The sequence below is a fragment of the Mus caroli genome, chromosome X (assembly GCF_900094665.2).
Source record: "Mus caroli chromosome X, CAROLI_EIJ_v1.1, whole genome shotgun sequence".
Lineage (NCBI taxonomy): Eukaryota > Metazoa > Chordata > Mammalia > Rodentia > Muridae > Mus > Mus caroli.
Genome location: NC_034589.1, coordinates 7,114,380 through 7,130,513, shown reverse-complemented (window position 1 = coordinate 7,130,513; position 16,134 = coordinate 7,114,380). Strand labels below are relative to the sequence as shown.

Genomic DNA, 16,134 nt, shown 5'->3' with positions numbered 1-16,134 from the left:
AGTCATTCAGACAACGAAACAAAGCCAGACACAAATTGACCCATGGACAGATTGGTGCACCAAACACAGACAATACGGAGAGGATAGAGAACTTGATGTAACCAGCAGGATGTCTCCTGCTTTCCCTCTGTCCCTGGGAGAGCCTTTATCCTTTTTGCACACTCGCAATCAATAGCCTTCAAAAGATGACATTTGTAGCGCTAACATTAATGCTGTATGTTGCTTACCATGCAGAGACATCTGTTTTCTGTGGGGCCCCACCAAGACAGTGTAACTCCAGTCCTTCTTTGTGCTTTCAGGCCACTTGTCGGGTGCCACAAGATGGGGTTTTGGATGGGAAAGGCTGTGAGAGAAATAAGGAGCCAAGACGGTTCTCTGATCAAGGCCAATGTTTACTTATGAGTTGAGCTTATAAAGGGGGGGAAACCCATCCCCCAGGATCTCCTTGCTTTGTCAGGATAGTGTCAGGAGAACAGGTTCAACCTCTCAGCAGGTAGTGGTGTCTTGGAGGAAAGCTGCAGATGTGGCAGGACAATAGACTTTACCTAGGTTGGAAGACTCCACCCTAGGTGGGCTAAAAACAGTGGCAAGCCCGGTCTGAGCAGCCTGCTCAAGGCTGGGGGAAGGGCACAGGTAACATACACAAAAATGAAGCCAATAGGTTGTTAGGACAGGCTGCCCTGGAATATTTTACACCATGAAGTTGATAACCAGAAAAGCAAATTTAAGCTCTTGGAACTGATGGACTAATCTGAATTCACACGTTCTCCAATGGGCCAGACAAGAAGTCAGATGAAATCAATAGACTAGATCCTTTAAACTAGAGGCTTTCAAACTATGGGTCTTGACCACTTTGAGGGTTAAACGACTCTTTCACAGGGGACTCATGTCAACTATCCTGCATATATTTACAATTCATAACAGTAGCAAAAATTTGTTATGAAGTAGCAACAAAAGTAATCTAAGGCAGCACAGCATGAGGAACTGTATTTAAAGGGTGGAAACATTAGGTAGGTTGAGAAGCACTGCCCTAAATGGCCCTTAGGTACTTGGGATGAGAGTGAAGTTGATCCACAGAACACTAGGCAGGGTAGGTGTCAGTAGTCGTGTCACATGTCCACATAAGGTCCAGCAAAAGGGATTGGAGACATGGCTTGGTCCCTCAGGACAGTACTCATCTACTTGTTTCAGCCCTGGGACAATCAATCAATAGTGCTGCTATTACACAAACTTTCTATGCATTTTCCTCACCTGGGGAGAATCTCAGAACTGGGATGCCACGCACTCCAGTCAAGTCTGCTTGACAGGCTGAAAAGCCTGGAAGCACTCCCGAGGAAAAGAGTTTCATGGAAACTCACCTCCTGGAGCTCTGGTGTTCTCATTAACCCATATACTCATACCCTATCCCTGTGTTAGTCTGGTGTATGGATCCACGTGCTCTCTTTTAGAATTATATCATTATAAGTGCCTTTTAAGATTGAATTCTGACATAACCAGAGCCTTCGCCAGTGTTCCAAGGTCCCAGAAGCCAATGAGCTTGGAATCTGGCAGGAATGCAGTAAGGAAGTTACCTATTCAGTAACTAATTACAAAAGACAGAGCCAGTAGTTCAGAGCAGGTCTGCAAAATTTTACTAAAGACAGTAGCACCCAAACAAGGGAATACCATAATAGAGCTAGGGAATCCCACTGAGACATATCTTCTCTACAGCTAGGTATAGCATGCTTCATATTAGAAGCAAGTTGGTAAATTCTTCTGTAGACCTCTGTAGACCATAAAATAGGGGGGTTGTGGTATTGCAGTATTCATGAAAAGGTCTGCTAGTGCAGAACCCCTGGTGGTTGGTTTAACAATAGACCAGTTTACACCTGGCTCCCTTCTTAGTGGCAGCAGCCTGGTCCCTGCCTTCTTTTGATGTATACATTCCTTTTGTCTTAACCATGGAATCATCTCATCGGCCCCTCATTAAGATTCTTAAGAGCCCCAGGTGGCACTGGAGTGTGCCTTTAATCCAGCACTTGGGGATGCAGATGCAAGGGGTTCTCTGCAAGTTTGAGACAGCAAATCCCAGGACTACAGAAACCTTTTCAAAAGAAAAACTACAAATATGTTATATACTAATGGGTATCTTTCAACACCCATCTAGCAGAAAAATGCAATTGCACTGTATCCCAACACTGCTTTACACGGGGCACCCATTCTGCCTACAAGAGGCGTTTTAAAAAATGGACAATCAAACGAAAACTCAGGCAAGAGCACAACTTTATTTTCACCTCTAAAAGTAAACCACAATTGACAACAACAAAGGAGACTGTGCAGTTCAACTTTTTATTTTAATAAAACCAGAATATGCACAGCACATGCAGTGCTAGCATCTAAACTAATACAATAAGCAACTACTAAAGCTACAGTGACTTGAGGGTCAATCTTTACATTCAGCAAGTTTAAACCATTCTTAATTTTGAAACATAACTGAAAATATTGCTTGCTGATAAAACTTGCTCAAATGCTATTGCTGAATGTACAAGTCACTGAATATGCCAATACAACAAAGATAACCACATGTTTGAGGATTGCAATGTGCCAGACATTCACTGAAAAAAAAAATACAACTAAACAAAACTCACACAACAAACATCTGAGAATCTGGACACTTTGTATCAGTGTTTTGAAGTGTTTCGTTAATATCTCAAGACAAGTGTATCAAAACCTTGGCATGATTTAGTTTCAAGTCGCCAATTTTGTTTTTACTAACATCAGAAAGTTATGGCTACACCGCCAATGCCGGGTCTGCTTAATTTGACTTAAGAGTTTATTATGACTTAACATTAAAAGCTCACACTACCCCGAAATATATAATTTCACGCATACGGTGACATTCAACATTCAAGTGCCAGTGTTTTTGTACTGTCTTTTGGTCAAGTTTCTTTAAACTTTCAAAGAATCACTTTTAGGCTTACAAAAATAAATATTTGTCAAAATGTTCAATAAATATTACATAAAACTAGCAGCAAAAAGTATCTAGAAATCTGTCGTGTGCAAAGTTTTCTTCCCAACTATCATTCCCATGGTCCCAAATAAATTTTAGAATCTAGTCCCATCCCTTTCCTAGACAAGCTGCGTTCAACAATCTCCAAGAGACAAAATAAGATTGGAAGTTTAAGGACACGCACACAAGACATATATATAAAATTCTCTGAATGTGCAATAAAAGAAGTACTTTGTAAAAAGTTATGGGCAAAATGTACAAGGGCCTAAACCTAGACTAATTGAAATAGCACCATAACAAATGACCTCAATACTGTCAAGTGCACCTACTTAATAAAAGTTTTAGAACAAGGCACAATACACTTGAAAATCTATTGCACTTTAGGAAATTTTTGCCATCTTCCTATGCCACTGTAAAAAGATTGAACATTTTGATCACTGCATTCTGGTCACAAAATTAACCCAGAATTCCCAGTGGCATAGGCATTTTAGTGGTGGACAATGCTCATCTTTGGCCAGATTTAGCATAAACAGACTATAAATACAATGGAAACCTATGCAACTAAAACTGACTAAACTGCACTGTAGAGCAGAATTGACACCTTGTGCAGTTATGTACATATTTCCAACCTGTGTGATCTCAGATTTCAGTTTGTTACTCTTCTGGAGCCATTTGTTTTGTTTTGTTTTGTTTTTTTTACAAAGTCTATAGTAAGCCAGTTTAACATCTCAACGCAGCTTGAACAGAGTAATGTGAATCGGCATTTAAAATAAAGCCTGCTGCATAATTCTTCCTGTTCATTCCCATCTTGACCAAAAAACATCAACACTAGCATGCGTTATTAGACCAAAAATCATCCAGAGCCCTAGGTGAGGGCTGGTCATTGCTGTGGTCAGCCATTCTACCATTTCAATTTTTTTATGGCAGGCATTTAAAAAGTCTAAGTAGATGAATTCTCCTAAACCTATTTCAAGTTATCAGACCTTTAAACTTTCCCTGTAATAACATGCCCACATTTGGCTAGCTCATAGTTAACGATCTGCCTAAACATTGAAAGAGGAATTGCTGTATTTACTTGCATTAACTTTGAGAACAGTGCTTTGAATGTATGCATGTATCCATACATCACCTCATCATGACTGGAATGGCTTGTTTAAAGACTATTATCAGGTTCTAAATACCTATCCAGGATAGAGTGAGCAAATCAGAACTTTTAACTTAATACAGTTTGCCACATTAGAAACTAATTCCATTAATATGCTTCAAGACGTTTGTTGTTTGTTTTCCCCCAATCTGCAAGTATCAAAAGCCTTAAGACAGGCTACCACTTGAGTTTTTCCTTATATTATTTATGGATGAATCGATGATTCCTGTTAAGTTGTATCACACCTGTGTGCCAAGGTTTGATTTTAGCCCAAGTTCAGTAAATTTATTTTGTCAAAAACAATTGGAATCTTGAGCATTACTGAGCCAACAGGACATCAAAATAAAAAGTTGTCTAAAGTTAAAGGCACAGTACATTAACAAACAAATGATCCTCAGTCACAAAATTCTAAATGCAGTTTGGGATAGGGGTAGGCGGGAGGGGCGTTAATCCAAACTACAGCAATGAAGTCTTCACACCACCTTCAGAACAGGGCCGCTGATTGTTCCTTCCATCTTTGCTTGTGACCTTGAGCTCCCTTAAAAAAAAAATTTCAGTGGAGAATCACAGCTGGTAATGTACTGCGAGTTCTTGAAGCTACACAAGGTATAGTCTGGCTAAGTTACATGTGGTTTCCATATTAGCTTGTTTGGCAGGGTGACCTACTACAGAGCAGGCTCAGTTACCCCACCAGTCAACCCCCTGGGAGTTATAATTTCCTCCATATCCATCACTGTTGTAAAAGCCTCCGTAGCCACCTAGTGAAAGATAAAAAAAAAAATAATTAAGTCATCAAGATGGTTGCTTTTTCCTTCAAAAGTTATGTATTGAACTTCCACAAATGGTCTTATGTTTAAAACAATAAGGTTTAAATAAAACAAACTACCTCCACCAAATCCTCGGCTGCCTCCGTGGCCACCTCCACCACTTCGACTGCTGCTTGCACGGCTGCTGCTGAAGCTGGAACTGCTGGCACCGCTACTCTGTCGATAGTCTCTGGCACCAAACCCTCCACTAAATCGACTGCTGCAAGGGACGGAAAAGTCATGTTGGTATAAGCACTGGTAGTCATTTTAAACAATACTGAGAAATAAGTTCTCATGCCCCTAACTATGCATCACGTGTATACCTTACCTCTTAGAACGTCCACGACTGCTACCCTTGTAGTGGTGTTCAAAAGCCATGTTCTCTAACCAAGAAGGCACTTCTTGTTTTGCTTCAACAAGAAGATCCAGTAAATCCTTTGTGATATTTGCATTCCTATCATTAAAGAATGAGGTGGCAAGACCTGAAACAGTTCACACACACACAAAAACCACACATAAATAAAAAGTACTACAGAAAAGTAGCTTAGCATCCTTTCCTTATTGGGTAATAAAAAAATATTAGTATCAGCTATTCAACTAATAAATCCTGTCTGTATTGTAGGAATCATAACATTCAAGATACTATAAATTGTAGGCAGGCGTGCATGGATTAAACAGCTTCAATCCAGCAGTCTAGAGGCAGAGATAGCTAGATTCTTTTGAGGTCAAGGCCAACATGGTCTTAAGCAAAAAGCTATAAAGTTCTTTCCTGTGCTATCACAATAAAACAATCAGATTATCCGGTAACTAAACACTTACCAAGGTTTCCCACACGCCCTGTACGGCCTATGCGATGCACATATTCTTCAATATCACTAGGCAAGTCAAAATTAATAACATGCTTCACATTTGAAATATCCAGTCCTCTTGCTGCTACCTGAAATGTAACTTTTGTTAGAGTTGGCCCACTAAATTCAAGTATTTGGACACAATCAACTTTGAAAGTAAAAAAATATACATACTGCTGTAGCCACTAGAATTGGGCTTTTTCCTGAGCGGAACTGGTGAAGGGCCTCTTCCCTATCTCTCTGAGAACGGTCTCCATGGATACTGGTACAAGCATATCCTTCATGGTATAAGAAATCCTCCAGGGAATCTGCCCCCTTTTTGGTCTCCACAAACACTAGAGTCAGGGAATCCTTGCCTGAATTTGAAAATCAAGTTTATCACTATTAGTAAACAATACTTTGTAAGTATGTATAGACAAATAGAATGGACATATGCCATTTTGAATAGGATGGAAAATGATGGTGATACAAACATTTCTCATTACATAGAGAGCTAATGACTATTCATTACATACTCAAGTAGTCCGAGAGCTAGTTTTACCTGTTGCATTTAGAAGGTCAAGCAGAAATGACCTTTTGTCTATGTCCTCCACCCAAACCACTTTTTGTGTGATGTTCTCTGAAGTAGACCCAACTCTTCCTACAGCCAGAAATATGTACTCATCCAAGAAATCACGGGCCAGCATCTGAAGAAGAAAGCCATTCTTTAATTTTACAGTTTTCTTACTTGTGTGTACATTTAAGTGTAGATATCAAAAGGAATACAACTTGAAGTTGGTTCTTTCTCATCATCATATGGGTTCAGGTAGCAAGCAATTTTACTCACTGGACCATTTTGCCAGCCCCACTATTCCTGGTCAAGTGTGGTAGCACATTCCTTTAAGCATAGCAGCAGGAGGGTCAGAGGGCAGCCTGATCTACGTAACAAAACTCTAAAAACATCTACTGAAATCTTTAAATTAGTGAAAACTACATAATAGTACCTGTATTTCCTTAGGAAAAGTAGCACTAAACATCATAGTGTGGCGGACACCTTTTGGAGGCATGGTATCTTGTTCAACTATTCTTCGTATCTGAGGTTCAAACCCCATATCTAACATCCGGTCAGCTTCATCTAACACCAGGTATCTGCCATGAAAAAACATTTAGTTAAGATTTTGAGAAGAAATCAAGGCAATTTAGTTTTATCTGCTAATTTAAATGATATGATCAATGTACTTAACACTATTTAATACAGTTAGTTACATAGAGGGAAAAAAAAGGACTCTTGCCAAGATAAAATCATCCAAGATCAGAGACAACTAGCTTACTTTTAAAATTGTTTTCAATCTTTGTGTATATGCCCACGTAGTACAAGGCACACAGTACAATCTGCAAGAGTATGTTTTTCCACCATTATGATGGTTGGGGCAATAGAATGAGTCATGCCACCAGGCTGGGCAGCAAGCACCATTACTTCCTTAGCCATCTTGCTGAGCACCCCCTTTGTCCTTGGATCTACTTACTACCCTACCCTCAGCAGTAGCTGACTTTTCAACATTGATTGGAACTATGATTATTTGCATAGTCTCAGTATTTACATACTTAGACAAGGTAACAAACACATACTTGCAGAAGTCTAACCCGATCTTCCCTCTCTCCATCATGTCCACTAGACGTCCTGGAGTGGCTACTAACAAGTGGCATCCACGTTCTAAATCTCGAATCTGCTGGCCAATTTCAGCACCACCATAAACCACGCAAGGACGGACTCTAGATCGGTATGAGAACTATAAACAAAGAACCTCCATCAAATTCAGCGTCAAGATTCTTTACATGGCTATTAAATCTTTTATTAGAATCAATGGGCAAGCTATGCATCACTGAAATGCACTTACTTTTCTGGCTTCCTCATAGATCTGCACTGCCAATTCTCTCGTTGGTGCCAGTACCAAAGAGATTGGATACTGTTTACGACGGCCATATCTTCCATTTTCCTAAATAGAAATTTGTTAATTATCACTTAATTATAAGAATTTCATTTCCCTTTGCAATTTATATACTATGCCATATTAAAAACCAGTCTTAATCTTCACACTAACTCTTCTTTATAAAGACTATAATGGTCATACAGCTCAATGACAGAGCACTTGCTTAACATGCAAAAGCCCCCCAGGCCCAATTCCCAGCACCAAGGAAAATTACCTTCATAGCCCTCAGAGCTTCTCCTGGACCATCAGCATAAATCTGACTCAAGATGGGCAAGAGAAATGCTGCAGTTTTTCCAGAGCCTAGTAAGAGAAATATGTTCATGAGTAGACCACAATAAAACCGTCATTACTTCTGAATCAACACTCGAACCTATTTAGTACATTTACTTTATGGCCAAGCCTCCTAGAAATGTCATATAGCCTCTTTAGCTGAATAAAACAAGAGTCAGCAAATTTAGGAACAGGGTACTATTTTACAATAAGGGTTAATAGAATACAGCCATTACTTATGTAGCATCTATGGCTTCTTTGACTACAAACAATAAAATTCAGTATTGCCAAATGTTCATTGTACATAAACCCATAAATATCTAGTATGTGTTTTTTTACTAGAAAAATGTGACATTTAATCAATGAGCTTACCTGTTTGAGCACAAGCCATCAAGTCTCTTTTCTCTTTGATAATAGGAATAGCATGCTTCTGCACTGGAGTTGGGCGAGTATAACGAGTAAGCTCAATGTTTCCCATAATAATTTCTCCCATCTCGACATCACTGAACTATCAAATTCAATGGCATAAGTAGAAATGTTACCTGAAGCTGTTTTATATTAATTTGTGAATGAAAACAAACAGCAAAATTTTAGCATATGATTACTAAGTTGGGCTTTTACATTGGACCTATTTCAAAAAGCAAATTACTTATAACACAACCAATGTCTCCCTTTCCACAAACTCTAATGTATGGTTATATTTCTCTATAATTTAAGAGAGCAAGTACTTACACTTTCAATGTGTGGAGGACAGTTGTTGCCTGTTGCTTCGACTGGAATGTCATCATATTTCTCAAAGTTAATCCCAGTATTGCCTCCAGAAAAGAGTTCCCTGGAATAAATAGATTGGTAAATTCACATGTAATACCAATGAGAAAGATTTCACCACATACTTTAAAAACTTAAACTTACTGTTCCAAGCGTTCACTTGGTGGGAGTGGCTTTGACCAGTCATCTTCATCTGATTTGTCACACCAGCGACTATTTCCACCTCTTTCAAATTTGCCAAAGCCACTTCTATCTCCACGGCCGCCAATGCCATCATAGTCTCCCCGTCCACGATCATCAAACCTGAGTATCACAAGGACTAAATTAGAATCTTAACCATCATCAGATCACTCCAAGAACTATCTCAGAGGAATTGATCACCTACAAGATGTGAACAGTTCAAACTACCAGATTATTTCATCTAAAAATCAATATCTAATTTCTAAACTCATATAACAATCTTGTCACATACATTCTATCATTTAAAATTAAAGCTTTAAAAAAAATTTTTAATGGGCATGTAGCCCACGCCTTCAAAGTGTTTGTTAAAATATATTTAGCAGTAAAGATTAAAAAAAATAGCACCCCCAAATATCAATTGTTCAGATTATAGACATTTGAGGAAAAAATTCACATGATAACCTTTTAAATAAGTTTTTTTAAAAAAAATCCTTACCTGAATAAAGATGTTTGTTTTATGTCTGTCTGCCAAAAATCTGGAGATGGGAGACTAACCATAGCTATTAGGCACATGAGGTCAGTTTGCCACACTTATATAAGTAAGTATTTATTTTTCCATAAGAGTCTACAAAGAGCTCTAGCAAATTAGGCTATTCACTATATGAAATAACTTCTAAAACAGATTAATATTAAAACTACAGAAATATAGAAACTGACTTCATGTTTGCATTTTTTTAAAGATTTATTTATTCTATGTATATGAGTACACTGTAGCTATTTTCAAACACCAGACGAGGGTATCAGATCCTATTACAGATGATTGTGAGTCACCATGTGGTTGCTGGGAATTGAACTCAGGGCCTTTGTTTTTTGTTTGTTTTTGTTTTTTCGAGACTGGGTTTCTGTGTAGCCCTAGCTGTCCTGGAACTCACTTTGTAGACCAGGCTGGCCTTGAACTCAGAAATCCGCCTGCCTCTGCCTCCCGAGTGCTGGGATTAAAGGCATGCGCCACCACGCCTGGAAGAGCAATCAGTGTACTTAACCACTGAACCATCTCTCCAGCCTTCTTTTATTTTTTAAAACAAGTGTTGGCTCTCCTAGAACTCAAGAGATCATCTGCCTCTGTCTCCCAAGCGCTGGGATTAAAGTGTTGCAACACTGCAATTTCATCTGATTTCTATGTAATAGGTTCAAACCTGCAGCTAAGAAACTGTAGTGACTTAGGTAGATATAATGCCTGACATCCACTTTATCCTGATAGGGTAGAAAACATTTAAAGTACTATTGAATGTATGTACTATTATCGAATATATGTAAAACAGTTTCACTCACCTTCCCCTTGATCCACTGCCACGATCTCCAAAGAAGCTAGACTTCCCTCTTGAATCACCCCGTGATCCAAAACTGCTGTATGCATCCTTATCTTTACTAGAACTCCACCCTGAACTATCTTTGTCATAGAATCCTAAAAATAAAAAACAGTAAAATCCTATTAACACATGGTCTTAATCTTTCTGAACTTTAAGCCTACTGGCTCTTTTATCCATCTAGTATCAAATGTAAATCTTCTAAAAGGTGGCAGCAAAAGATAACTAAGACATGCAATGTGACAGGGTATGACTAATTGGAACTTTGCCTTTAGCAAGATCACTATGGCACTATCACATAGCTGCGTTCTGCCATTCACTTTATAGATGTGAATGAATTTACAAGGAAACAGTCAATTAGCATCTCAGATTATTTGGTTTAGTATTTTTCACTTCCAATAGCAAAACTATATAATGTTTTGTACACATGAATCATATTCCAAATGGTATCATTTTAGTAGTTTATTTACAAGCTTAACAATATCAAAAATATTAAAAACAAAGCAACTCTCTCCCCTATATGCTCCCAATACAAAGTCAAATAAAAATCTTTACCTAAGTAGGGATCACCAATGACAGTTACATTTAAGACACTTAAGGTTGAAGTAACTTCAAAGGCATCTTATTAGTCAGGGACATTTATAAGCTACTTTCCTTTTGCCTTTGTCGCTACTATTACCCAGCCATGTGTTTTCCCTAGCAATCAAGAACTTAATTCCTTCTCCAGGTCTTTCTTCCAGCTGTAAAGTTTAAGATCCTGCCTCTTCTAATCTCTTTTGACAAAGAATTCTGGTGAATCACTAGAATGTGCCTGATAGTTTAACTTATCTTGTGCTAAGTCCATCTTCTTGTCGTGTTAAGACAACAACCTATTTCATGTAGTTTGTACTACACACCATGGCACACACCTATTTTCTCACATTAAAAGCAAGATGTAATAAGAGATTAATAAATCATACTGTGACACTGTGACAATGAAGACAACTTTCCATGGTGTGACATCAGTTAAGGTTTTCAAAGTTACTAAGTTCCAGTACTTTAAAATCAATCATGGTAGAAATATTCAGGCTTCCCAAGCTGTCTCACCTTCCCTAGGCTTTGACTAATTTCTAAATGAATCAAGAATTAGATTTACCAAACTGGTATTAAGGACTCACTCACCTTTAGTAGCTTCTCTGTTCCTTAAATGAGGAGGGATATAGCGCCCTTCTAAAAGAACACAAAATTAATAAAATAATGCCAAATACCTTCATAGTAAAGCTTTTCATCAAATTACCTATTAAAAACATCAAATAGTCCCAACAACTTTAAAGGGTTGGTGAGCAAGATATAAATTTAAGATAGGTATTATGCCTGTATCCCCCAGGCTACATTTAAAAGAAAAAAAAAAAAGCCACCTTTAAGCCTAGTAAGTTAAGGCTGGGTGTGGTGGTACTTGCCTTTAATCCCAGCAGAGGCAGGTGAGATTGAGTGTGAAGCTAGCTGTGTCAGCCAGTTAGTAAATACCTGCACACCAGTTAACTGGCTACTAGTGGTTACTTATCCGAATTCTAATTCTCTTTGCACTTCTGAATTAAATATTTGAAAGGTTTGTTAGGATGATAGAGGTTAAAAAGATTCTCAGAGTGGCAAAGAAAACATGAAATTTAAAGAAAGTACCAAGGTAAACTTGTGGCTTTGCTTTAAAATGCTTATTTAAATAAACATTGTTTATTGGTTGGGAATAGAATCTAAACTAAAACAGGGAAATAAACCACAGAAAGCTACCTCAACACTTAACCTAACTCCAAAGTACTCTCCCTCAAGAAAGTGTGTGTGTGTGTGTGTGTGTGTGTGTGTGTATCAATCACAGGGCTCCTCTGTACAGATGCATACAACATCCTGAACCCACTATTCTTTTTTAGCAGTGATAGGGATGGTACGGCTTTGAACATGCCATTCAAGGACATGATCACGGACCTATATATGCCCAGCACTTCTAACTTCTAGCCAGTGAAAGTGCATTCTAACAGTATTCGTTAAATTCTTAACATTCAAGGAAATATTAAGCTATCTAGTTCTGATTGTCAACACATCCATAAAATGTTTTACTTACTGCTTGCTGTACTTCCTCCAGTCTGATTATCTGAAGAGTTCAGGTCTAGGCCAGCAAACTATAAGGAAATCAGACTGTTTTTAGTTCCAACGTTGAATGAAAGAAAAATACTCCTGTTTCCTGGTCCCATGTTCAAATAGTTGCCTCTTGGAGCCCACACAGTTATTAATAAAATTTAGAATGTGACCAAGAACGCACTAAAGTATAGAGTTCTAACACAAAATAGTGCCACTATAAATACCACAGAAAGCAAGTTACAAAATCAGAAACTGGATCCAAATTCAATTCCATCTTTCATAATATTTGTTCTGTAAACATTTTCCATAGTAAAGCTCCTTATTTGAAAAACTAAAACTTGGTTTTGATGAATCTTAGAATTTTAGCCAGGCATGGTGGTAAGCAACTTAATTCAAGTGCACCTAGCTCAACAACTCCAATTTCAGATCCACTGCTTCCTTCTGGCAAAGCATTAGATGGTACAGACAAGCAGAGACAGAAGTCAGGGCAGCCAAACATGGTTTTAAAACACTCAGGTGCTCAGGCTTAGTTCAGTTAGTAGAGTGCTAGCCCATAGTGAAGGATCAAGCCCTGATTTTTGATCCCTAGTATAGTACAAAGTGTAACAATTCATGGCTGTAGTCCCAGGATTGGAGAAATGGAGGCAGGTGGATCAGAGTCTCAGCAATATAGGTAGCCTGCGCTAAATCAGACCCTGTCTGAAAATAAAAACCACATGTTATGAGTGTAGGATTCATTTTAAACATTTTTAAAAATTTTTTCTAAACAGCACCAACTTTATACTTGGTATTATTTAGTTCCTTTATTCTCAAATACAGCACAAATGTATTAAATTGGGATAATACTGCGTAAGGCAATCAATACACTCATCACTTAGCACTACAGAATAAAACTGGAATAATTCCTGTTCTCCCACATTTACTGTAAACGCACAGAACTAGTCATGAATATCCTTTGATGTTCTTACTAAAGGGCATTTTACTGGCTTTAACCTCCAAAGTCTGCCCATCTCCTTATACTGGTTAACAAGATTCTACAAAAATGCTACACACTGCTAGAGTGTGTGTGTGTGTGGTGTGTGGTGGGCCCTCACTATGAAGCCTCAAGCTAGCCTCAAGCTCACTAAAGACCAGGCTGATTAAATTCAGGTCGCTGTGGTCATCAGGCGTGGTGGCAGATGCCTTTACCCACTGAGACCTATTGTCGATATGTAACTACTATCTATTTAGGAGTGAGTATAAACCACAATTGAAAACCAGGAAAACAAAAACCCAGGAAAGTTGGAACTGTTACGTTTTAAGGAAATGTTACTGTATAAATCTGTGCGGATACTTGCAAGCTACTAGTATCGCTAAGCTCCCTGAAAACAGAAAGCAGATGTAACCTCTTTGTCATTAGAAAAAATGTTGCAATGTCTTGATACTGTAACTACCATTTAAAGCCGCGCTTATTACAATCTGAGCTTTGGGTTTTTATTTTTTTAAATGAGTTTTTTAAAAGTGCACTGGTTTGCCTGCAGTGTGTGAGGGTGTCTGATGCCCCTAGAACTGGAGTTACACAGGCGTGAGCTGCCACGCGGGTGCTGGGAATTGAACCCAGTCCTCTTAACGGATGAACCATCTCTGTAGTCTACGTGCGTTTTTTTTTTTTTTTTTACCATTTGACAACATTAATCGAAGCAACAAAGTTGCCAAATGCACTGTTGGTACTCATTACAAACTTGAACCACTCCGAATTCCTAAGCTTTCGAAGTTAAATCCACTACTCTTGGAAATATAATTTCCAACATAGTTCAACAATAGTATCATTTTAGTGTATCATTTAGAATGGAAAATGTTAACAGTGTCCTTTTAAGTTACAATGTGTCACAACATGAAGATTTACTGTAGCAGGTCATAGGTCAGGCAGAAGGCACCAGACCCTCATCCCCTTAGCCTCTAAATCTAGAAATGGAGTCTCGATTAAGGACTCAGAAACCAGGCCTGACCAATCCTCTCAATTTTACTTCGATGGCAGCAACAAGTTATCTGTTGCCATATTCTGGGCATTTTGCCTCTAGAGGATCCCAGAGTTGGCCATCACTCGCAAAGCGCGTGGTCCTCCCCTGCGCCCAGGTAAAGGGCGGGCGTGCCCGGCTCCGGCGGCGCGGCCGTTTCCTGGAGCCTAAGGCTGAGCAAGGGCCGCGCCGGGTGGCTCGCGTCACCGCCGAGCCCGGCGCAAGTGCGCACGCAGCGGCCCTGGCCTCCCTCCCCCTCCTCCCCCCGCCCAATCCGCCCTGAAATTTCTGCGTCACAAAACTTTCCACTCGGGAACCGCGGCCTCCCCTGCCGCGACACACCGGGCCGGCGGGGCCGAAGCAACCCAGCTGGCTTGCAGACGAGCCCGCTGGCGGGCAGGCCCGGGGGGATGGGGATGGGGGTGGGGGTGGGGGGGCGACCGCGCGGCACCGCCGGCCTGCGCACACAAAGGAGGCCGCCGCCATTAGCCCGCGCAGAGGCCACCCCCTCCCGCGGCGCCCCCTCCCACATTCCAGCGCCGCGGGGACACTCGGCCAGCCCGCGCGCCGCCGCCAGCTCCCTAATTTCCAAACCACAGCCACTGGGGCCATGGAAGCCCAAAGCCCCGGAAATCCGGGGTCAAAACCATCCACCCGGGCCCCGCCACGCCACGCGGGGCAATCTCCCCCCCCCTCCCCGACCGCCCGGGTCCCCACCTGCCGGTCACTAATCAACCAGGGGACGCGCGTGCGCCCGAATGCGCGCGCCCCCTCCCCCCCGCTCGCCTGCGCACAGACACAAAAGCCGCCATTGTGCTCGGGCCAGGGACAATACCGCGTACCGAGCCGAGCCGGAGGAAGCACCGGCTCTAGCACTCCCCGCAAGCATCCAGTCCCTCCAGAGCCCCTAGCCACTGGCCACCCGCCGGCCCGAGCCGTCCGGGGAGACGGGAAGGCAAAAAGCAGAACTTAAAGAGCTGCGCCACAAGGCAGGCTAGGGCAGGGGGCAAAGTGATGCAGGGACCCCCGCGGCTCAGGCTCACCTGCTGGTCCAGCCCGAGCGCATTTTCCACTGCCACATGACTCATCCCTGAAGAGTACCGAGAAGTCGGAGTCTTCCGCTGCTGAGCAAAGGCTGGCTCTACCGCAAAGGCTCTCTCACGGGAGAACTGCGGCTTTGAAGCGCACCGCGCGGCCACCGACCTTATATACCGACTCGGAGGACTGCTACGTCAGCACGTAAGACGTGTGCCCTCCTCTCCCGGGCGGCCGGCCACTGCCGTTAGGAGCTCTGCCTGCTTGCGGTGCGTTGCTCGGCTGAGTCCCGTGAGATTTCCTAGTCAGTCCAGTTATCCGCGTTCTCGTCGGCTCATAAAGAAGCCTGGGGTATATGTGGTTCTGGTTCTCCTGGGTTTGCTTTCCCCTGGTCTCCACCGGTCCCCTAATCTTACTGTTTTCTCGAGATCTCGCGAGAAATGATTGCCGACTGTCCTCTAGCCTTAAGGCCCTAAGCTTTAAACTAGGTTGATTGGCTGCTGCCTCTCCTGTGCACCCAGTTTTCGTCCTTCTTTCTAGCACTTGTCCCTTCCTCTCCGTCCCCGGGCTTGGAGATGATGCAGTGGGCTTTGTCTGGCCTAACTAATGAGCCCTGGCTCTGCGTGGAGGGCAGTGGGATCACGTGAC

The 16,134-nt window shown here is 41.2% G+C and overlaps 1 protein-coding gene across 1 annotated transcript; it reads right to left on the bottom strand.

The window, feature by feature from the left end:
• Positions 1 to 2,245: 2,245 nt before the first annotated feature.
• Ddx3x (DEAD-box helicase 3 X-linked) lies at positions 2,246 to 15,702 on the bottom strand. Its single transcript, XM_021154142.2, has 17 exons — positions 15,495 to 15,702; positions 12,438 to 12,495; positions 11,504 to 11,551; positions 10,308 to 10,440; positions 8,940 to 9,098; positions 8,760 to 8,859; positions 8,400 to 8,535; positions 7,972 to 8,057; positions 7,665 to 7,763; positions 7,396 to 7,556; positions 6,771 to 6,915; positions 6,329 to 6,473; positions 5,962 to 6,143; positions 5,759 to 5,876; positions 5,268 to 5,421; positions 5,020 to 5,159; positions 2,246 to 4,891 (listed from the first exon to the last, which is right to left on the bottom strand). The coding sequence occupies exons 1-17, from the start codon at positions 15,537 to 15,539 to the stop codon at positions 4,812 to 4,814; spliced, it is 1,989 nt and encodes a 662-aa protein (XP_021009801.1). The 5' UTR covers positions 15,540 to 15,702; the 3' UTR covers positions 2,246 to 4,811.
• Between the last annotated feature and the right edge of the window lie 432 nt (positions 15,703 to 16,134).

Excerpts from the sequence above, each read along its gene's own strand:
- Ddx3x (XM_021154142.2), bottom strand. The coding sequence starts at position 15,539 with ATGAGTCATGTGGCAGTGGAAAATGCGCTCGGGCTGGACCAGCAG. Across the intron at positions 10,441-11,503 it reads GAACAGAGAAGCTACTAAAG|GATTCTATGACAAAGATAGT; the intron begins GTGAGTGAGTCC and ends TTTTATTTTTAG. Across the intron at positions 8,860-8,939 it reads CCAAGTGAACGCTTGGAACA|GGAACTCTTTTCTGGAGGCA; the intron begins GTAAGTTTAAGT and ends TATTTATTCCAG.